The sequence below is a fragment of the Pezoporus flaviventris genome, unplaced genomic scaffold, assembly GCF_033815535.1.
Source record: "Pezoporus flaviventris isolate CSIRO_AGI_PZ_B2104156 unplaced genomic scaffold, CSIRO_AGI_Pfla_v1 ptg000006l, whole genome shotgun sequence".
Classification (NCBI taxonomy): domain Eukaryota; kingdom Metazoa; phylum Chordata; class Aves; order Psittaciformes; family Psittacidae; genus Pezoporus; species Pezoporus flaviventris.
The window spans coordinates 20731117-20754584 of record NW_026892554.1 but is presented as its reverse complement, the minus strand read 5'-3'; the positions used below and the strand labels follow the sequence as shown (position 1 = coordinate 20754584).

The following is a 23468-nucleotide window of genomic DNA, read 5'->3' as shown; positions in this document are numbered from 1 at the left end:
AAGAGTACGTTTTGTACTCAGTGTTGCAGATTGCCTTTCTGAGTGAGAGGATTAAAAAATCTTGATCTGATCTTCATGAATAAAGAACTTTCTGTACCTTGGAATTGGCAAAACCTAAGAGCACAGATAGTTGAGTGGAGGGTGCTGAAGAGCACTTAAGCAGTAAAAGTGCCATAGGCCATAAATTTTCCTTGCAGAGATCCATTTTCCCTGGAAAAAGCATCTGCATTTTTCATACATTGGCTTAGAGCAAAGTGCGTTTCTTGTCAATGGCAGGGAAATGGGAAGGGTGGTTTAACAGCCCTGCAGTTTGTACAGCTTCTGTCAGCTGTTACTGAAAGTGCGAGAGTTTAGACATTTAAGATAATGAATGCTCTACTTTTGTCATTCTAAACTCTTACAATCCACCTTTGTCCAGTTAAAGGAGGAATAAAAATCTATGGGAGCCATGGGACTGGTCTGTGTTAGTACTGGACTGAAAGCAAAGGTCCGGATTCAGGACTACTACAGGTATTTTCAGTGTAAGGTTATGGAAGTGAATTTGTAGCTTTCATTTACGTGTTTGGGGTTTTAACAGTAGCTGCATAACTTTGGAACATGGGAGCCAAAGTGGTTGAAGTGATTTATGATCTAGAGTGCTTCACTTTCTGGGTGTGCAACCTGCAAAGGTTTGCCTTTTCCTTCTTCCTTTCCACCAAAACCCAAACAAATGCCAAACCAGAATGGATTTTACTCTGGTCTTGAACGACTCTCACATGGTGTGAAGAGTTGGGGCACAATTTTACTTCCAGAATTAGGTTGGATTTAATCCTTTTTAGGGGCTGTGGCAGGAGAGGAGTTGGAATTGCTCATGACTGAAATGATTTGTTAAAAATGATAATCACCAAACTAAATCAGAGTCATTTCATGCATGAATTGAAAACGTTGGAGAGGTGGATCAGCAGGGTATCAGGTAGTAACTTCTCTAGATCTGGGAGGAGGAAGTGTTGCTTCTGATCCAGGATCTGTTCCCTCTCCTGCAGCAACAGGTCAGTCTCCCTTACTCTTGTGGCGCACATGCCAGGAGTTGCTTCCTATAATTCCTGATTTCAAGTCCTTGTCAGTCCAGTTAACTTATCCTGCTGCTTAGTGCTGTGTTCTCTCTACCAGCTCGTAGGAAAGCAGTTTGTTGTTATGATTTACTGTCGGACAGCTTCCTCCCGCATCCAGAGCACAGAGCTGTGCACTTTGTCAGTAGCTGGACTGGTTCTAACCCTGGATGAGAGCCCAAGGCAGCAGAGTTGTACACTTCTCTTCATTGACACCTATAGTTACAGCCTGCGTGAAGAGATTTTGTTTGCTGATTGAATGATACTAAACCCACTGTTTTAAACAAAAGAATGTTTCTTAAGCTTTTGTATTTCAAGTTTACTATACCTACTGTTGAATAAAAATCAGACAGCTACTCTGACTAATACTGTCTCTGGCCCAGTTGTGTGGGTCAGTAGATCTGTAACTCTTGTGCCTGAGCTTTCTGCTTTGGAAGCAATTCAGTATTACTGGTCAGAACCCAAACTTGTGTGTATTGTCTAGAGTGGAGTTAATGGTTAGTGCAGTGAGAGGTCCTTTGGCAAGCCCAGTCAGAAAAGAGGGGCAGAATGACTATGAATCCATTTCTATGATGAGTAAATGCAGGAAAAGAATCCAGGTTGGTGAAACCTTGGCTGTCTGTGACCAGTTATCCCATTTAGGTGTGGTGGAAATCTCCCTTCTTGCAGTGATAGCTTGTGTAAGATGCTTGTGGCAGCTGATCTTGATTCCTGCACACCCAGCACAGAAGTGCTTCAATCCTGTGGTCATCCATGAAGATTTTCCTAATTCGGCATCATCTTGGGTGCAACATTCCCCGTGATTATAAACCGAAAAGATGAGGTTTTATCAGTCTGCCAGTTTGCAACCTAAAATGTTGCATCTTGTAATTAGCAAAGCAAATATCTTTTGTGTGTTGGTTAATGGACAAAGTTGTCTTTATGGTAATGGGCTTCACAAATAATATAAACTTACTGTAAATCATCCAAAATGAAAGCTCTTTGCAGTATACATTCAAATGTTGACCTTTGGTTTGAAAACATGGGAGGCAATGTAGTTAATCTCCAGAGAAGCATCAGTTCTGTGAGAGGGAGCCTCAGTGCCAGATCTCTAAGATCACTTGTGTTTATAGTAGTTGATGGGTGATTCTCGATGGTGATACAGAAGTAGCAAGTGAGAGCATACTGATGATGCCTTCAGCACCCCCAACCAGGAAGGGAAGCTGCCCTTGGTTTAGATCAGCTTCCTCATTTGTTAATGTTGTCATTCAAATATGTATTTTTTTCCCCTTATTTATGCTCTGCACGTCAGCAGCAGCAATCCCTTTTTTGTAATTCTGTGTGACAGGTTTTCACATAGATTGCTCACTGAATCCCAAACTGTCAGGAGACTGATGGCTGCAGCCTGTATTCTTCACTCGCTGTGTTTTCCAGTGTGGGATTCAATGAGACATTTCAGCTTTAGTTAGTGTAGAAGTGAAGGCTCTCATTGCATCAGCTTAATAATTGCATTTTGGAAATGATAAGAACTTGTACTATCACACCTAGCCCAACGAAGGGTGACACAGGCGCAGCATCGTGGCAGGAGTGTGTGTAAGATGCATTCTTCCTTGTTTTCACAATAGAAATCCAAGAGGAACTTTAAATGACACATAGTTTATGCCCCATCCCTGGCAGTGTTCAAGGCCAGGTTGGACACAGGGGCTTGGAGCAAGCTGCTCTAGTGGAAGGGGTCCCTGCCCGTGGCAGGGGTTGGAACTGGATGAGCTTTAAGGTCCTTCAACTCAAACCTTTCTGTAAGTCTGTGATACTGAAAAGGAAACAAAATGGAGAAAATACTTTAATAAGGTAAAATTAAGTTATGAAGCTTGCTGTGATTGGAATCAGTGAGGTTAGTTCAAGGTTAACAGACCTAAAAGCATCATTCTCATCATTCACACAAGCACATTAGAAATAATATTAAAAATTACTAAAAAGAGCCCTTGCAACTCCTTCTTTGCTTATAGAAACCCCTGTTTTTGGAGGAGGATGGGGAAATGTCTCTAGATAATTCATAGGTTGCTGTAAAGAGGTTGCTTTTTCTCCTCTAATAATTTCTGGAGTCACATTCCTGGGTTAGATGCACCATCAGTCTGCTCTTGTGTGACTGTTCTTAGATGGAACACATTAAAGCAAAGAAGGGCTTTGTTATGGAGAGACCTTTAAACCCCTATTTCTGATGTGATGAGCTGAACTCCCAGCACCTGTGCATGATCCAAGGTCAGTGGTGTGCTCATCCACACCTTGGCTGGGTTTCTGCAGGTCCCTTTGAGACAGCTGCAGTTTGGTCACATCGTTTGCTCCTTACATCCTCCTTCCTTCTTGTACCTAGGCATCATCTTTTCAGCTACATGTTTGCATCTGTAGAAGTTCTCTCCCCTTTGTATTTATGTCTCCTGCTAAACCAGCCTTTGAGCACTCTGGTTTTGAGGGGTTTCTTTGCTATTCTTGGTTTTGGAGTACTTCTCTGTGAAATAGTTTAGGTTGTTTCCTATCTGTAAATGCCTGTTGTCAGGTCCCAGCTGTCTTTGTCACTGCCTGTAGAGTTGCCCGCAAAAGTTTTAGTGATCTCTTCTTTCTTTCAGCTTCATGATAAATTTATCATGACAGTCCCCTCTGTACATTAATCTTCTTTGAATAGCTTGCTCACATGAGCCTCTGTAATTGATAGCCGTGCCTGGGTTTGAAATTATTTCGCCTGTCAAGCTCTTTTCTTTCACCAGAATACTCAGATCTCAGTCGTCTTTTGTTATGGCTCTTGATTTTGTTTTAGAGTAATTGTGAGCCTGTACTTCTCTTTTTCTTTAGGCAGTCTATTGATGAAGACCTAAGGCCTCTTAAATGATGGGGCCGTCTACACACCTTATCTGAAGGTCTTCTCTTAAAATCCCCCAGGGCTCTCTCCATTGTCCTCGCTGTTAGAATGATCTTGATCAGTACGAAATGAATTATTCTGTAGTTTGCACTCCCTCAGTTCGTTTTTGTGTGCCATTAGAAATGTCCACTAAGCATGTTTCTCAGTGTCTGTATAGGTCAGGCTCATTTCCTCTTGCCTTGTGCTGCTGCTGGAGCTTCTTTGGCCCTTCATTTGCAAGTCCCATCTCTGATTTTACTGGTACTATTAGTCATGTACTATTAGTACCTTAGCTACTCCATTAGCAGAATTACTTCTATGGTGTTTCTGTGCTGTTTCTTGCAGCTTGGCCTTCTGCTGTGCCATGGACTGATGTCCTCACCTCATCCCCTTTACCTTTTACCCAGTATTATGCTGTTGGTCCCCAGCCTAGTGGTTTCACCAAGGTTATCTTACTGCCATTTGTCCCATGTCTTTCTGTCAAGCTGTGGTGAGAGAAGTGCATGTGGGATTATTGTGTCCTGGTTTGGGTGTAAAGAGTTGTTCAGCAAAGCTTCTCCAGAGCTCAGGATCTGTCTCTGCGTTCCTTTGTGTTGATGGACAGAGTTCAGCAGGTACTGGGAGCTTTGTGTCCTGCTTCAAGTTCGGCATGGATCTTCTGTGGTCACATCAGGTTGTGTTTTTTTTCTGGTATCTGCATGGCTGTGTTCTTACGCCGTTGTGCTTCGGTTTGGGCTTACGGAGAATGAGGCTTTACAAAGTCTGCCACTGGTACTATGTAAGCACTTTTTGTCTAAAATAGAGCAGCTTTTTTGTCAGGTAGAACTTTAGAATATTCTTATGTGTTTTACTGGTCCAAACACCCTCTTAAGATTTTAATGGGTGGTTGCATAGTTTTTGTTTTCAGTCTGTGGTTCAGTGGTGATGCTCAGATCCAAGTCTGAGAGGGACGGTGATGACCTCAAATCTGTGTCATCTATCCCTGTGCTCCAGAGCATGAGCAATTCTGCTCTAACTTTCCCCATTACAAATAGCTTGTATTGACAGGTGTGATTCTGTTCCTCCTTGTGCAATGGCTCGTGCAATACTGTGCTGTACCTCTCCATAGCTTTCTGGGTAGCTTCCCCTTATCACAGTGTCACGGAATGGTTGAGCTTGGAAGGGACCTCAGGAGATCTCAGATGCAGTTGCCAGTTCAGAACAGCTCTGAGCTCACACCAGCTCACTCTGTGTTAGTTGTGTGCGTATGGGTAGATATTAATATATATGTATGCATAGAGGTAGATACATCAGCGTGTGTTACTGATAGGCACAGTGCCATCCTCTGTTTCTTAATTCTGATCAAAGGGTACCTTATCAAATCAGTATATACCATGGTAACTATGCTGCCAAGGCTGTGTTTGAGAAAGCCAGATTCTGGTTATGTACTCGGATTTCACATCCGTGCTGTGTATTCCACAGAATTCCTGCTCTGGTTAGCCAGCAGGGGTATTTGGTAGCTTTTCTTCCCTTCGTGTTATAATTCCTCTAATATTCTTATCTCCCCTGAGTAGTTGTCTCTCGCCTGATTTCAGGCCAGGTTGTGTTCTCTCTGCTCTAGTTTGCCTAAGCGAGGTGGGGAGATGATGTGATTGTTGGTATTTCTTCTTTGTAGAAAGGACTAGAAGCAGCTGGTTTTATCTTAATTCAGGTAATGCTGGACTTCTGCTGCCCATCGATGTTTTGTAATTACAAAGTGTGATCTGTTCACTGGTGAGTTTCGTCAAATGTGTCTTATTAACCAGAGAGTATTTTAAACCATGTTTCACACCTCTGCCGCTCAGACAAATGATGCTGAATAATGTTCAAGCAAAGGGGAAGGAAAGGAGCTGTGATAATTTAATGAAGTGTCCACAGATGGTTGGACTTACTGAATTTCTAACAGGGCTGGGGTGAGAAGCTGAGGCACTGACAAAATATGTGGCATTTCAAGATCCACTGCTTCACTAAAGGACAGCAGATGTTGGAGCTGTTCTAACAATGGGCTACCGTGTTCCTGTAGCCTTCACCTACTTGCATTGCTAAAACCTTCCCCCTTCCCAAGAGGCTGTTTTAGTGAAGTAGTAATAGAGTTATGGATTTGTCATAAGTTTAAATCGGATTAGGCAAACGAGAACCGGTGCTTTGAACTCCTGCAGTTTGCATACCCATTCCCAGTGTCTGTGTTGGAACAGAGCGGTTCAGTGCAGCAGGACTGTAAGATGGAAGCTGGAGGGTGGCAATGGTTGCGTTTGGTGCTACTCAAGTCTTGGGTAAATGATGAGAAACCGATGTAAGAGTAAGGTAACAGGTTTGGCAAGTCAGCTGCTCATGTGTTTTCATTTTTCCAGACCACAATACGAATAACCAAGGGAAAAAATGGAAAACATTTGCTGAGCAGGCTGAGATGCTACAGAAAAGCCTGAAACCAGCTTTGGGAAGCAGTTAATTGCATAAGTATGTAGTGTGTGTGTGTGTGTCTTTAGAACTGTTTAAAGCTTCTACACGGTATTGTGTGAAATGCCAGGCTGTGGCGTAGCAATAGAGGAGACTCAGGCGCCGGACAACAGTGCTTGCAAAGGCTTGATCAGACAGGCTGGTGACCACTAGTAAAGGTTCACAACCCTGCCATGGCCAGGGAAAAAAGGCTGACTCCCTGTGCAGCCTTTGGTTGCCCTAGTGACAAGAAAGTTACTCTCTTTGCTTACTTTTCTCTTGTAATCTTGATTTGGTGAGGTTGATGCCAAAAGGTTAGCAGGATTCTAAAGAGGGTCAAACGTGTGTATGGTGACAGCATCCGCATTAAACAAAATTGAACATATACAGCGACTGCTGACTGAGTATTTAGAGCAGAAGGCAGGCACGTACACTGAAGTTAGCCAGGACACTGAATAGGGAGTTGTTATATAGTGAGTTATTTAATAGTTGTTGAATACAGAAGTTGTTTGTCTTTCAGCCTGCTTGAAAATGATTGGCATTGCCCGTGGTGGCAGAGAGGCGGCTGAACTAGATCAGCATGTGACTCGAGCAGTGAATTCCTCCTCTTCTGCAAAGCCCAGGAGGTGAAATTCTGGCTCTGTTGATGGCTGTGGACTGCCGGCAGAACTTTTGCCATCTGTGTTTTCCAGGAGCATGGGAATTGCTGCTCTTCCAGGCACATCTTTGTCACAAATGGAGACAATGGGCTGCAAATCTCTGTGGTTCTTGGACTGGGAAGGCCACTGAATGGAACAAATTTGCATGAAGTAAATTCATTCACATTCCCACCATTGCTCTGCCCTTTTGATGAGGGGAGTGGAGAGACAAAAGGGAAGGAGTAAACAGGGACACATTTGACTCCCCCCAACCCCATTTGCATTGGCCTGCAGAAAATCTGAAGTTTGCACCACATCTAATTGCTATTGTATGCGTGTGAGAATTGCAGTGTTGCTTATGTGTTATCCTGCCAGAGTTTAGAGAACATTCCAAGTGGAAAATCCTCCTTCCTAAATCGAGTTTATTAACCTGTGTTCCTGCTGGGTCAGGAGTGTTTTCCTTCAGGGTCCTAAAATTGATACGTATGTGTGCTGCCACAGGATGATTAATGTAGGGACAAACATGGAGAAGTTGTCTTGAACATCAGAACCCCGAAGTATCAATGTATCAGTATGAGAAGATGCAGTAATATCTTCAGCTGGGTGCCTCGACATGTGGGGAAGAGTGGGGTTAGAAATGTGACCAAGAATTGTCATTAGATCACCTTGCTATGTCTGGTTGGTTGGAGTGATTGGGAAACTCCAACCATTGAGGAAAAAATCCAAAGTTTTAAATATAACTTTAAAAACCAGTTTTAAGTGTGTTTATAGTTTAAAAAAATAGTTTATATAAATTTGCTTATGTGGTAACTCATTCAGAACTGGTATGGAAAGTTAAGGAATTATGCGGTTACAGATCCATGAATTGATACTTTGAAAGGGAAAAGAGAAGCTCTGTAATGGAAAGATTCAGGACTGGAAGCATCCTGCTGCAGGAGGCATGCCAGCACTCGGTGACCTCTTACTGTATTTATACACAGGGCTCAGTATTAGTAGTAATTGAGGCTTGTGTTTAGAATACCCTTTGTAAAAGCATCATCCTGGTTTGTGGTTGTCTGCTGGCTGAATCAGAGGGATTCCTTCTCCACAATGGAGCCTTTTGAGCAGTGCAAATTGCAAATAATTGTAGAACAAGAGAAAATTACTCTTTAGGACAAAATAATAGCCTCGGTTAAAGTGTATATTTTAAAAACACACAGGACTATGATCAAATAAAGACTTAAGATGACCTGGAAAACTATCTGTAATTTCATTGCTAGTGAGTAATGAAACCATCTGAAGTAACGCGTGTTTAACGTTAATGGAGCACCTGCACGCAACAGAATAGCCGATGCCTGTCTCATCCAAAAAGTGAGTAATACTTGTAAGGGATTTAAATTAAAGCATAGTTAGGCTTTATATTGGAAATTGCAGGGCTTTAGTTCTCCAAGTTTCTGCTTGTGCCGGTATAAGATTGGGTAGATGGTAGCTGTGCGGAGGTTGGGACAGGCAGGATGAAACCAGAAGTCACAGCACTCGGCTGAGCAGACAGGGAGGTGCAGTGCTCCCTTCCAGGCTGCTGAAAGAATTGGCTTAAAGTGCATGTCTCTTGATAAAGATTCCTCGTGAATTGTGAATTCCAGGGCTGGCACATCCTTCTCAAAGAGCTGGTGTAGCGCCTGTGTCCAAAAGGCAAGGGGTAATCATAGACCCATCAGTCTGATCTCGGCACTGTGCCCTTTGCAAGGGATTTTGAAGGTGAGGGTAATTAAGACAGAGGACATGGAGAGAAGGTTAAACTGTAGCATGACTTTTGTCCACAGTTCACATCTGAGTTTCTTGATGAAGTGGTTGATGTCTCGGAGCGCTGTGAAACGGTGGGTGTGCTGTGACAGAGCCTTTGGATACGCTGTCCCGGTGGCAATTATTGAAGGTCAAAATGAGAGCAGTTTAACTGAGAATAGTGAGATTCATAAGAATCCTGACGGAAACGGAATGGGTTCAGACTGGAAAGCTGCATCAGTTCAGAAAGATCTTGTTCAACATCCTCATCAGTCATTTTGCTGCAAGAACAAAGTATTTACCTACAAAACTTGCAAGTGCGGCAAATTGTTCCTTTTGCTGTGGCCTCGATGGTCTTATGGGAAGAGTGGAATAATGCTGTAGACTGAATGATGGTGACAGTTACGAGCACACTGTGCAAAGTCCCGCAGACACAGGCAGCAGTATTGTTGGTATTGTGCTAAGCTGGGGCAGAGGGACTGGTGATTTTCGAAGAGAAAGGAAGGCGACTTGGTGGGTTTTGTGGTGGTTGTAACCTGCTGGTGTGCAGAGCTAACGTGATTGCTACATCTTTTGGGAAGAGCTTTTCACCAGACACAGAGAAGCAATTGTGTTATAGTTCTGTGGATGTTTGTGATCTTAAATTACAACAGGCACTTCAATTTGTCTCTTTTTGTCCTTCTGCCAGCAGTGCTGGTGAGAGAGTAAGAGGGATTGAATACTGCATGAAGCGAAAGAGGTTCTGACTGGATTTAAGGAGGAAGTTCTTCGCTATGAAGGCAGTTGTGTGTTAGGATGGGTTGACAAAGAGGTGGTGCAGCCTCCATCCGTGGGGATTTTTGAAGTTGGACTGAACAAATCCCTGAGCCTCCTCTGACTTTGTAGCTGACTCTGCTTTGGCTGGGTCCCTTCCTACTCAGGTGATTCTGGGTCTTTAAGCATGGGTAGGATGGCTAGGGGAATGAGGAAAACACACTAAGGGGTGTAGCTTCATTAAGCAGAAGGGAAGTTGAAAGCAGCTCTGAATTTTATTCTTGTGAATACCGTAGGGGGAGGGAGGAATGGATAAATATCAAAGATGCAAAATAATTAATACCAAAACAAGGTCAAGATCAAAGGACTGGAAGTTGGTTGTAAAAAAGACTGGGAGGGAAAACTGGAAACTTTCTTCTCAGAGGACTGAAGTTGTGGAAGAAGGCTCCACATAGTATTCCAAGAGGGGAGAGAATATGTACAGGTTGGAGATGGGCCTGTACAAGGTTGTGAGAGGAGTTGCTTGATGAAACAGAAATGTAATGTGCTAGAATTCAGTCCAGATATTCTGAAGGATTGGGAAGGTCTCTGGTTTTGTACCCCCTCCCCAATTACATACACGTTTCATGTTCAGTTTGCTTCCTCTCTGTAGCATCAGAGATTGGCTATAACCTGAGAGCAGGTACATGGCTGCTGCTTCTCCTGGTGTTAACAGTTCTGATTTCTCACATGGGGACACCTGATAGTGGATCTGGTCTTCTACCCTAGCTCTCCTGTTAAATACAGGTTGTGAAGGTGGTGCTTTGTGGGTTTGCTCATGCCAAAAGTGGTTGGCTTTGCAGAGCACTTGAGTTGGTGCTATTGACCTGGCTCAGACTTAGTTTTCTATGGGTGAAATATGTCTTATGGAAAGTATGTACTGAAATATGTACTTAAGTGGGTGCCAGTAACAAACGATTCTAAGACCGAGTAAAGAAGTTTTTCATTCAAGTGAGAAGAGCCTGAACACATGACATCAGATGTTGCTGCTTCTCCAAAAACCGCTGCAGAAGTTGGAAGGGGAAGATAGGCAGTTCATAAACCAAACAACCCCCTCCCAAAACCTGTGGGATGTACTTGAAAGTAAACAGGGATTCAAGCTCAAAGTGATGGAATGTACCATGTAACTAAAGCAACACTTGTTATAGGTTCTTCCTTGTGCAGTCAAATGTGGTGAATATGGACAGAGAAAACTACAGGAGATGGTGTTTTCACCCTGGTATGTAACTGATAAGCAGCACTTGGTACGAAGTTAAGGCACAAGGGGTAGAGAACTTGTTCATCCCTTTTCTTCCCCTTCACACTAACAGCCAGGCAGTGTTTTCATCCATGGGCATGTTTGCATACTTCATCGGGTTAAAGTCTCTGATCTGAGTAATTGTTGTCCCTTTTTAAAGGAAGAAAGAATTTCAAAGCGCTGAATTGGGTATTTATGAAATAAATCTAAAGATACAGAAAAATGGGTCCTACTACTGTCAAGCTCTCAGTGTAGTCCTGAGGGGTGTTAGGTGAGACTTGTAGCAATATTGGGTTGAACTGTTTGGAAATGAGTGTCCAAAACAGTGCGGATGAATCATCTTCACAAGAGATAAATGAGGCCAAACTTGACAAAATGGGATATTATGAATAAGGGGTTTTGCCCTTAAGCTTGATAGAAGAAGTGGAAGAGGCGAGAGCTGAGCTAAACTCTGCCAGCCTCATTCCTGTATAGTGATGGCTGAGGTATCAGCTGCAGAGAGAGCTTGTGTTTGTGTTCCACTCTGGGTCTTGGCTCTGTGCAGCAGCACTGAATTGGAGGTTACCAGTGCCTGCTGCTTCCCAGCAGGCTCTATCCGTGTGCTGGGATAATTGTACCAGGATGGTTTAATGTGTGCAACCTGCGGTCCCACTCTTCATCTTTTATATTGAAGGCCCACAGTGTTCTGACTTTAAAGAAGAGAATCGGAACATGTACTTGAAGCTGTGCACTATCTAGAGGGAAAGGGGTAGGAGCACCAACAGGCTCTTTCTATGACAGTTTTAAGTGGGAGAGTAAGAAAGAATGAAAATGTGACTTTGAGCCTGTTCCTCCAGCAAGCAAGCTCTGCCTTCCCCAGGTCAGTGTCAACCCAACAACCACCTCTGTGCACACTGCGCAAAGGGAGCTCATAATACAGTAAACCACCGTGGAAAGTGGAGAGTGAGGATGTGATTCTTCCTCCTGTCCTGTGCTTTGACCTCTGTTTCGCCCTCCTTATTGTATTTTATTTACTGAACCCTTTGCTTACACCAGTGATGGTGGACAGGGTGTTTCTGTTTCAGGATCTGACATTGTCTGTTGTGGGAAGTTGTTGCACAAACTGCTTGTGGTTTGACCTTGGCTGGCTGCTGGCTGCCCACCCAGCTCTCAGCTGCACCACTCAATGGTTACTGTGAAGGGCAAAACAACCTGGACTTGGGGAAAATGAATGACATTTTCTTGCCAGTTAAAATAAAATCAGGTGGTAAGAAAAGAGACAAACCCCAAACCTCCTCTCCCTGCCCTCTTCTCATCTCTTCCCATCTCCCAGGCTTAACTTCCCATCTTCATTCCCATCTCTTCTGCCTCCCGCTCCATCCTGGGCTCCCCACAGCAGCCCCTGGAGCTTTGCCCTCTCTCCTCTCCCTCCCCCTGCTCTGACCTGTCTGTTGCAGGCTGTTTCTCACCCTTTCCTAGCTGCTGTGCACGTTTCCCTGTTCTTGGATGTGCTTCCACAGAGGTGCCACCACCGCCAGTGCTTGGCTCAGCTGTGGCCTCTGTGGGGCCACTGTGGAACTAGCCCCAGCCTCTTCTCACAGAGGTCACTGTGTCAGCTCCCCATCCACCACCACCATGCCATGGCCACCCATTTCAAGCCAAATGTGAAGCCGTTTAGCAGCTTCGGGTATTTCTGGAGAGCATTTGTACTCAATAGTGATGTGTTCATTGCCACGTCAGCATGGCAGCTGTGGAGAAACCCACTTCTCGGCTACCCTGACACAAGAGAGAGAACTCTGCATGGGAGCAAGTGCAATTTTTACCTTATGGTGCCATAGCTGAGGCTTTCTGTAGCTGCAGGGAGTAAGTGAAGATCTTGTGTAGATTGTAAACTTGAGGAAGGCGTCCAGGAGCTCCTCTCCTTGTTCCCATCTCCTGAGTGAGTACTAGAGTGCATCTGTGTTCCACTGCAAGGAACACAGGAGCAATCTGTGTCTCACTGCAAGGAGCTCTTATAGAATGTGGTTCAAATTCAGATGTACCAGGTGTGTTTTTGCCACTTCTGTGCTGTCTGCTCCTCAAGTAGAGCAGCAGCCTGGAGAAGTGAGGAGAGGTTATGTGTATGTCTCCTGTTTTTGGGGACTCAAAAGACTTCTCTTTTGTTACTGACATTTGACTCGTTTTCAAACTGGTACTTTTCTTACTGGTTTCATTTGCCTTCGCACCAGCTATGGTTAGCATTATGGTATCAAATGTTAAGATTTTTAATGAGTTGGAGAGCAGCTTAATGTTTTTAAAACTACGTTCATGAATCTTGACTTGGGCTTCAGAGCTTTGGTGTCATCTTCAGAACACCTCTAACTTATTACTCGGTTTTGTTTCCTATCTGCAGGCCTTCCCAGGTTCAGCAGCCAGCCCGAAGCCTCGTCTGTCCCTAAAGGAAGCAGTGCAATCCTGAACTGTGAAGTGAACGCTGACCTTGCACCGTTTGTGAGGTGGGAGCAGGACCGGCAGCCAGTCCTCCTGGATGAGCGTGTGTACAAGTTACCGAGCGGGGCTCTCATCGTCAGCAATGCGACTGACACGGATGGAGGCCTCTATCGCTGCGTCATTGAGAGCGGGGGGACCCCCAAGTACAGCGATGAAGCAGAGCTCAAGGTTCTGCCAGGTAGTCATCCGTTTTTCTTTTAAAAATGAATAATTAAAACATACGTCAAGGGTCCAAGGAGGGGATCCTGCCCCTCTGTTCTGCTCTCGTGAGACCCCAATTGCAGCACTGTGTGCAGTTCTGGTGTCCTCAACATAAAAAGGACATGGAGCTGCTGGAGCAAGTCCAGAGGAGGCCACGAGGATGCTCAGGGGCTGGAGCACCTCCTGTATGGAGCCAGGCTGAGAACATTGGGGCTGTTCAGCCTGGAGAAGAGAAGCTGCGTGGAGACCTCAGAGCAGCTTCCACTGTCTGAAGGGGGCTACAAGGATGTGGGAGAGGGACTCTTCATAAGGGACTGCAGTGTTAGGACAAGGGGAGATGGATTCAAACTGAAACAGGGGAAGTTCAGGTTGGATATAAGGGAGAGGCTCTTCCCTGTGAGGGTGCTGAGGCGCTGGCACAGGGTGCCCAGAGAAGCTGTGGCTGCCCCATCCCTGGCAGTGTTCAAGGCCAGGTTGGACACGGGCTTGGAGCAAGCTGCTCCAAGGTGTCCCTGTCTGTGGCAGGGGTTGGAGGTGGATGAGCTTTAAGGTGCTTCCAACCCAAACCAGTCTGTGGTTCTGTGACATTAGATGTGGAAAACTGCACAAGAAGACTTACGAAGTGGAGCACAGGAGAATCTACTCTGTTGGGTTTTTGTGTATTTTTAAGTTGAGCTAAGTGTGAAGTGGTAGAAGCTGGTGGTTGGAGTTGGTTTGGTTTTGTTTGCTGCATAGCTGAGGATGAGTGCTATAGGCTAGAGGATTTTGGCCCTTGGGGAGACTGACCCGTATGTTGCAGTTGTGAAGCAGGAAAGCACCATCAGTTACCGGGGTCGGACCTCTCTGCAGGGGCTGGAGACAGGCCCAGACATGCATATACTTGTTTATTATGTTTAACTTTCAATTTTCAAGGACTTTTGGGGAAAGATTTCCTTTAAAAAGTCATTGAGAGCTGTTGGGAGGGAGTTGACTGAGTATAAATGAGTGTATTTGAGTATAAATGTTTGGGGATTTCTAAATTTCTCAGGCTTGAGTCCCAGGTGTCCAAAAAGAATCTGGTGCTTATTCTCTCATCAATTGTTCTGATATTTAGGAAATCATTGGACCCTTTTGGGAAGTCTCCAGGCCCCTCAAAGGACGATGACTTTCTATTTTGCTGGGTTTGGCTCCTCTGCTTATTACTTTGAAATGTTAGGATATCTGTATAAGAACACAGGTCCATTCCTGATGTAAACTGCTTCTCCATTTAGTTCTGTTTCAAACAACACTTGTGCAGAGCTCTGTGTCTCCAGATGTTATAACCCAAGAGTTTTGAAAGTTGACCAAGAATGAGACAGAAATTGAATTGCACTTTCCCAAACTAGGAAAATACAGGCTGGTGTTTGTATGGGTTTTCTTAATGATTTCCAGAATTTTATTCCTTCTCTTTTGAATTAGTCTTCATGATGGAATTCTGATTGGATTTTGGGGAATTGCCAGAGAGGCCTCCTAAACTTCCATCTTTGGAGGCTTTCAGGGTTAATAGCACAGTTGACCTTGACCGCCCAGTGTTGGCTACAGGTGGACTTCAAGAAGGTGGTGGCACCTTCAGAGGGTCCCTTTCAATGAATATTTCTGTTTAATCCTGGACTGGTTTGGTTGGAAGGGACCTTAAAGCTCACCCAGCTCCAACCCCTGCCATGGGCAGGGACCCCTTCCACTAGAGCAGCTTGCTCCAAGCCCCTGTGTCCACCCTGGCCTTGAGCACTGCCAGGGATGGGGCAGCCACAGCTTCTCTGGGCACCCTGTGCCAGCGCCTCAGCACCCTCACAGGGAAGAGCTTCTGCCTAAGAGCTCATCTCAGTCTCCCCTCGGGCAGGTTCAAGCCATTCCCCTTGGCCTGTCCCTACAGGCCCTTGTCCCAAGCCCCCCTCCAGGTTTCCTGTAGGCCTTTCTCATAATGGTCACTTTTCTACTTAAAATGCTAAAATACACTTTAAAATACCTCACTTTTACAATTGCAGCTGTCATTTACAATTGAGTTGTTATCCTTTGGATATGAATCATGCTTGAAGTAGTAAGTTGTTTCATTAAGTTCTTGAAGCTTTCTTTTCAGAAAGCCTCATCTTTTCTTTGACTAAGGATGGAGCTTTTGAAGCATAGCTCTTTTGGAAAAGGTGCTTATGTGAGTTATTTTGGTTTGGTTTGCCTTCATGTTTCTGCAACCCCTCAAATGAACACTTAAGACTTTTCTCATTTTGGCAATAGAAGATTTCCTGGTAAACTTCCATATTGTGTTGATCCTTCAAAATCTTTTGGCTCCAGATATAGTTTACTTGCTTTTGTAATGTCCTGCTGAAGGTGATGCAGTAGAACTTTATTAGGGGATTCAAATAATGCTGTTTCCTTGCTTGGTCAGGAGTTGGAAAGTGTCAATACTGAAGTTTTGTGTCATCCTTCCTGGCAGGCATGTATTTGAGAGTGGGATTACACTGTTGAGCAGAAAACTCTCTTAATGTTGAGTGCCCCCATAATTGACTCTTTGGTCTGAGATGTGTTTTGAAAGATATGGATTAATCTGTTCTTCATTGGATTTATTCCCTTTTAAAATCCTTATTTGATGTGTGCCTGACAGTGACCACACTGCTCTGCTTCTAAGGCTTTGCAATATACCCACCATGTCTTCTAGCACACGCATTTGCATCTGTGGACAATGTTGTGCTTGTTCTGATAGCCATTTCCATAGAGCAGTCTGCCTGCCTTTATCTGCCACTGAGCAGGAGGGTACATTGCTGAGCTCTGCTCTTAGTAGCACATACTGTGAAATAGAGTAATGCAAGGGAAATCATCACTTCATTTTTGAAGCATTTCCCACTAATGTGAGACCTGAGCTCTTTTTTGGGGCTTGGAGCATTAATGAGTGCTGTCTCCAGTGAATCACGCCCACTCCTCTCCTGGGTGCAGTGATTGCTTGCTGGCAATCTGTTACATCCATGTTCTGCAGCTTGGCTTGCTCCGTGCGCTACTCCGGGTCGCTCTCGCTTCGTTACCCGCCTGCTTGCACATGGTCTTATTTCTGGAGCAAGCAGACTACTTCCTAGTGGGAATGTGGGCAGAGCCATCGTGGTAGCTTGTGTGTGGGCCTGAGCCAGATGGTGCGATCCAGGACTGCGCCAAGTTTGGATCCCTCTGCCTAGGACAAGTCTGAAATAGGATCCAACAAGTGTAGTTCTCTTGACTACCCTGGCAAGCTCCTCATTGATACCTTTGAGGACATGCACACCCTTAGCTTAGTGTGAGTGTTCACAGCACTTTGAGCTGAGGAACACCAAACCCAACCACTTTCAGAAATTCCCAAGTGAGATGGGCTGAGATGGGTGCAATAAGACACAGAATGTGCTTCCGAGAGCGAAAGTAGTGTAGGTACAGAGGAGTTTGTTCTCAGTTAGGTGGACAAAAAGAGTTCGAGGCCTTGGCTGGTTCTGGAGCTTACTTGTCATCAAACATCTGAGCACTGAGAATCTAGCAGAGAATGCAGTGTAAACATGGGGGGTTGAGCAGTTGGCAGAAAGAGGTAGGATAACTACTGCAGCAGGAGTGCCGTAGCTGGTGTGAAGGACCACATTTGCTCTGATCATGGTGCAAAGCATACAGTGGAGTTACGGCAGACGCAAAAGGTACAAACTGCATCTTCTGCCCAGGTGTTAGGGGGCCCCTTGATAATATGATTTCAGTTGCCGTTAAAATTTCAGACCCTTTTCCTCGGGTTACATTTGGAACAGTCATTTTCCATACTTTGGGGAAAGTAAGAAAATAGCCTTTTGTTCTGCATATTTATTTGTGGTAGTTTAGCTCCAAGTAGATTGCTGGACAATCGTTACTGGTGGGTATGTTTTCAATTCTCGCAGTCAGTATGGCCTTTTCCTGTGGTAAAAGACTGGGTGAATACATGCTTTGTGATTGTTCTTAAAGGGGGAAAAAAGAAACCAAACCCGTTCCAGCTCCATTCAAAGCAAACCCACAACTAATTCAGAGGGTTCATTTCCATAAGGGTGCAAAACCGTGGTTGATATTTGTTTTAGTGTAAAGCTTGTATTACTTCAGTGAGCAAGGTACCTCGTAGTTTTACTGCAGTCAGGGTTGACTCTCTGCTCCAGTAATTTCATTTTCCACTGCCTAAAAACACTCTCTCTGGCAGCTGCCTGGTAAATCAGGCTGGACAAAGCCAAGCCTATACCTTTCTTTAGTAAATCTCTACTAGCTGATGTAAGTCCCAGTTTCAGGGAGATTGCAGAGTCAGAATCCTGACGGTGGTGAATTGAGTTTGCATGTCTGGAGGCAATGGCAGGGAGCTGTTCCCGTGGGAGGCTGGGGAGGTCTCTTACTGAAAACCATTTACATGGGTATGATGGTGATTGAATCCTGGGAAGCTGCAGCAAGGAAATGAGATGCTTCATTTGGGGTTGGTTTTGGGGTTGTTTTTAGTAATATGGGCATCTTCTGGTTCTGCCTCTCTAACAACTTCGTCATCTACAACATATTTGCAGATCCGGAGGAGCCGCAGGACTTGATGTTTGTGAGACAGCCCTCTTCACTGACAAAGCTCACTGGGCAAAGTGCGGTTTTCCCATGTGTTGCTGTAGGATTTCCAGTTCCATATATCAGGTGGACAAGAAACGAAGAAGAGCTTATCACAGAAGGGTGAGTAATGGCTAATATGTATTTTTGTGCTGGAGTGCTCCTAGACTGAGTGTTAGGACAAGTAAGGTAGTTCATGAGGCTTGTGGAGCAATCTCATCATAGGCTTTTTTGCAGGTACCTGAAACCAAGGAATCTTATTTAAAGCACAAAGGTTCTTAGAGTATATATTGCTTTTAGATTGCCACTGGAGTAAAAGAAGCATTTAAGGGAATAAGGACGCTGCAGCAAAGCTGAAATGTCTTCATGTTGGTATATGATGTGTCAAGCCCTGCACTTGCATTACGCTTTCTGCAGTGAAAATGTTCAGTGTGTGTTTGAATGTTCCACAGGCATTTAAGGATTAAGTGTTGAAAGCAGAATCTCGTGATTTCTCATTAAACCAGAATATTGAAATCTTAGGCATGAATAAAAAACCATTGTGGGCTTTCAGGAATGCATTAAGTGCAAACTACTCTTTTACACATTGTCATTGCTGGTGTAGCCATTCAAAATAATGGGGTAGAAAATAGAAGAAAGCAGAACGAATCTTACCAGGAAAATCTTTGTCCATCTTATGAGCATACTAGAACACGGAAATTCCAGGTTACTTGGATGTTCTCAGTGTTCCTCAAAGTCAGCAGTGAGATTAATGTGGAAACAAGTGAATCATGAAGCAACAAGAGGTAAAGTTATGCTGTGGCACGGCTGACACAGAAAGCAGCTAAAGTATGTGCAAGTGTCTGTGGTACTAGTGGTAGTAATATATCTCTGGTCAACTCTTAAATTAACAAAATCCAGGAGCTCCTAATTTGAACTGTCTTTATCTGGAGAATGCAGCATTCTGTGGGTAATGGCTAACAGTTCCAGTAGCATGCAGGAATTGTGTTGGTGTCAGCCTGATGGCACATGATTTAGGTTCTTTCTTCTTTTGTAAATATAAGAAATCACTCACGTACAGAGGATGGAACAGGCTCATTAGAGTTGCACAATCAAATGTGATGAAATGTCAGAACAAATGATCCTGGTAAGATCTTAATTTGTTTCTCCTCTCTGTAAAATGATGTCATGTCACATCTTCATAAATTTTTGCAGCCCCCCTTCCTCAGGCTCCATCACATTCAGTGCACAAGGGCAGTTCAAGTCACTTCCTAAAGAGCTATTTTCTTCTTGGTTTTGATCTAGTGCCCAGATACTGAAATCCTGCTCTGAATACAGTGCTGTTAATTCCCTCACAACTTTTCTGTGCAGGTTGTCACGATAACTTGTGAGGGCTTCACGGATACTATTTTTTCTGTTCAAAATTCAGAGTGAGAAATTTTCTTGGAGAGCTGAGGCTTAACATTCAACACGTTTGTTCTTTCTGTGTGCACAATTTGAACCACGTATGACCATGTCCGTCAGGATGTTGAGCGTTAGTTTGGGGTGTGATGTCTCTGTTACAAGGGTGGATGCTGGCTGATTGCTTGCCGTGGCCTGTGTGTCAGGCTGTGGCTGTGGGCACTCAGCAGAGCACTTCCTCTGCGCTGACATAAGCTCTTGGCTTGGTGCAGCTTTTCCTTGAGCATCGTCCCATCATCATCCCGTGGACACTGTGTGGTAAGGCAGGAGCAGGAGCCATGAGGCTGCTGGTTTTTCCCAAATCATGTTACTAACAGCTTCTGTACTCCTACCAAGCCCAAAGAAAGCTTCCTCCCAAACAGAAAGCTGTGGGTGCCCGGATGCTCTTAGAATCTGCTGGTTGTCACATCCTTTGGATGTGTATTCCCTAAAGAGGATAAAGTAGAAAAGACAAAGAAATATTCCTCTTCCATTTGAAATAAATGTTTTGTTCTGCACAAAGATACAGCTTAAAAGGAAAATAAGGGGTATGACCAGTGGAAATTGTATTTCCTTTGACTTGCTGTTACTTACAGAACCTTTCTGGCCTGGCTGAAGATGAGTGAGTAAAGTTTGTTGCAGAGATCAAACTGTACCAAAACTCTGAGGTCTGCTGCTCATGGCGGTGGCTTAACAGAGAAGGATTCAAAGAGGAGACAGCAAAAAGTTCTTTAACTTCATTTAACTCGGCAACTGTTGTATTATTCTTTTGACTAGAATAACTGGAAAATCTCTGGAACTGAAAATTAAGATTCTTTGTTGGAGTAAAGCCTCCAGGTAGACTGTTTCAAAATAGCTACTGTAGCTTGTTATGCATGGTCTGTTAATTTAATTACAAATTAAAGCACATTTAATTTGTATTAAAATCCCCTTTTGATATAAATGGCTTTACTTACTAGCAGGGCTTTTCGTTAGCCCAGGAGAAAACTGTTTTCATCCAGACAGGTTTTAATGTATCTTCTGTCTGGGAAAAGCTCTTAAATCGTGGGTTTTGTCTATACACACACACACTACACACATTCCCATGCGTATATGTAGGTATACACACATGTATATAGATGCATGCCTCTGTGTGTGGATGGGGTTAGGAAGCAGAACTCGGATAGCATGGTCAGGGCTGGGCCTGATTTTTACTCCCTTTTAAGTGGTGGCAGTTGATCAAATACAAAATGAAATGTTTTCCTTTCAAGCAGAATATGGATAGGACCCTGCATTTATAGGAAAATCAATGATTTTGAATGAGTGATGGGGCTTTGAAATTAAATATTTGTTAGGAGACTTGAAACAAGGGAGGGTGTTTTAATTTCAATGAAGTATGTGTTGAAGACGGCAATAAGATTTGTGACTGGATAAATAAGAGTCAGTGTTAATGATGGCAGTCCTGGCACTTCTTCAGAGAAGCAGCCTGTAATGCAATATATTGTGAAATGAGCTTGCTGTGATAAAATAGTTTCCAAATTAGAGTGAAAAAGGAGGAAGCTTGGAGTGTAGAGTGAGAAAGCGGTGAAGTTCAGTGCAATGCTGACAGTTGCCAGTGTAGTAAAACTGTTAGAAAGTCTGAAGGAAGCCTTTCAGAACTTGTTAACTGAAAGATTTTAAAGCAATAGAAGTGGTAGTTAGACTGCTGGCTCTCTGGGTCCTCATCAAGAGCTCCAACAATGATGACAAAATACCCAGGTCTTGGAAGCCTTGGTCCTCAGAAGCTGAAGAGTAAGTAAAATTAGTTCAGCAAGAAGTGCAAAGTCATGCACCTGGAGAGGAACAACCTCAGGCACCAAAATGTGCTGGGGGACACCAAGGTGGAAAGTTCTTGACAGAAGAGAGGGAAGACCTCATAGCAGCCTTCCAGTATCTGAAGGGGGCCTATAGGGATGCTGGGGAGGGACTCTTCATTAGGGACTGTAGTGACAGGACAAGGGGTAATGGGTTAAAACTTAAACAGGGGAAGCTTAGATTGGATCTAAGGAGGAAATTCTTTCCTGTGAGGGTGCTGAGGCACTGGAATGGGTTGCCCAGGGAGGTTGTGAATGCTCCATCCCTGGCAGTGTTCAAGGCCAGGTTGGACAAAGCCTTGGGTGAGATGGTTTAGTGTGAGGTGTCCCTGCCCATGGCAGGGGGGTTGGAACTTGATGATCTTAAGGTCCTTTCCAACCGTAATTATTCTATGATTCTATGATTCTGTACTCTTTGGAGGAAGGGTCTGTGTATGCTTGCACTGCCTGTGTGCTGTTCTATAGGCATTGCTGTCTGGTTGTGGTCTGCTCCTCTGAGGCCTTTCTTCCAGCGTTCACAATTTCAGAGATAAAAAAATCAGCAAGTTGAAAACTGGACCCCATAACCTGTGACTGAGCAAAGCACTGGCCTTGTGATGGAAGCTTTTCATTGAATTGGCTTGCTGGCCAAGCAGTAGTTTGATGATATGTGATAGTCTTCTCAAAACTACATTGAGAAGAAAGGAAAAGGCTAAACCCTGCTTCAGGTTGAGGTTTATGTTGTTGGTGCTCATAGCTCCAAGCTAGAGCTTCAAAATATGAAGGCAGCCTCTAGAGTCGATGGATTCATGTGGGTATAATCTTGAGGTATAGGGGATATTGCACACAGTTCTTGGAGAGCACTGCCAGTGGACACCTGCCCTGTTGTGTGTGAGTCAGCAACACTAATGTGCATTCTGCTTGTTCAGCTGGACTTCTTCCATGAACTCGGTGAGTAATTTCTCTGCCAGGAGCATAGGAAATGTGGAGAGAAATGGAAGGAAGCGAGGAAAGTCACTGAAGCATAAAGCTGATTGAATAAAACTTACGTCCTTTACAGAAAACCTTCTAAAGTAAGATCTACCATGTTGTCAGTATTACCCGATACTATAAGGGAAATTCGATATCCAAATTGAGTAGTTTTTTGGCAGCTTTGATGCCAAGACGGGGTTTTGGAGCGTGCAAGACAGGCACAGAGTTTCATGTGTTTGGAAGATGAAGTTCTGCTTCGCAGCCTTTGCGGTGTGTGGATCGGTGTGTGTGCCCAAAGAGCACATATTGTGTATCTTGATTTGTATTTGGACATTGATACGGAAGAAATTACAAGTGAACGCACAAGTTAACAGCTGAAAGGTCTCTGAACTACAACATCCTGTTCTAATAAGGCTGTTCAAGTACAGGGAACTCTTAGGTGGTTTTGAGCTGTCCAGTACAGTGAAATCTTACACTGAAAAATGCCTTCCGAAAACTAACAGGTTTGTGTGGTTAATTGTGTTCTGAAGTGAGGAGATCCCAAAGCTGTGGTTCCATGTGTGCCATTCATTTTATGCTCTTGCTGTTTGCATTCAAATGAAGTCTTTAAACGTACGATCACATAGGTACTCTTAGTGCAGGGGGTTTTCATTAGTACTTCATACAAATGTGTGACGGTTTTAATGATTGCAGATTATTGTTTGCCAGGCACTCTGAGTGGTTTGTATTAAGTGAATTATACTTGCTCAGCTCGGTAAAGGTTAAACATAGAGTAATTATGGAGTTTTTTCTGGTAGTAGATTCCACAAAATAATGTGATTTGCTGTCTAATTTTATCTGCTGTACTTTACCAACACTGCAAATAGATTATAAGATGCTTGGGGAATAGTAATTCAAAAGGGGGGGAGCCAAAACCTCAGGGTATAACTGGCTACTTGAATACAGTAAATTAATAAAGACTCACTATGTTTTGTGATAATGAAACACAAAAAAATCATGTGAGTGGGTATCCAAAATAGCTCCAGTAATTGTGTATGAGTGTGTAACTGAGGGCTGTATAGAATGCATATAAAAGATTTGAATTTGATTTTCCTGTTCCCTGACATTCGAATGATCAATCTTTGTTGGTTTTAATGACACTTTAAATTATGTTATCATTTTTACATTAAGCTGATTCTTTGTCTCCAGTGTCTGAAA

The 23468-nt window shown here is 43.9% G+C and overlaps 1 protein-coding gene across 9 annotated transcripts in view; it reads left to right on the top strand.

The window, feature by feature from the left end:
• The window catches only part of NEO1 (neogenin 1), a 187922-nt gene that overhangs the window by 66835 nt on the left and 97619 nt on the right, over positions 1–23468 (top strand). For all 9 annotated transcript variants that reach the window (XM_061447366.1, XM_061447365.1, XM_061447368.1 and 6 more), the window contains exons 3-4: positions 13214–13489; positions 18039–18192. In XM_061447366.1, the coding sequence (XP_061303350.1) occupies positions 13214–13489; positions 18039–18192 (430 nt within the window). The remainder of the gene's footprint in view (positions 1–13213; positions 13490–18038; positions 18193–23468) is intronic.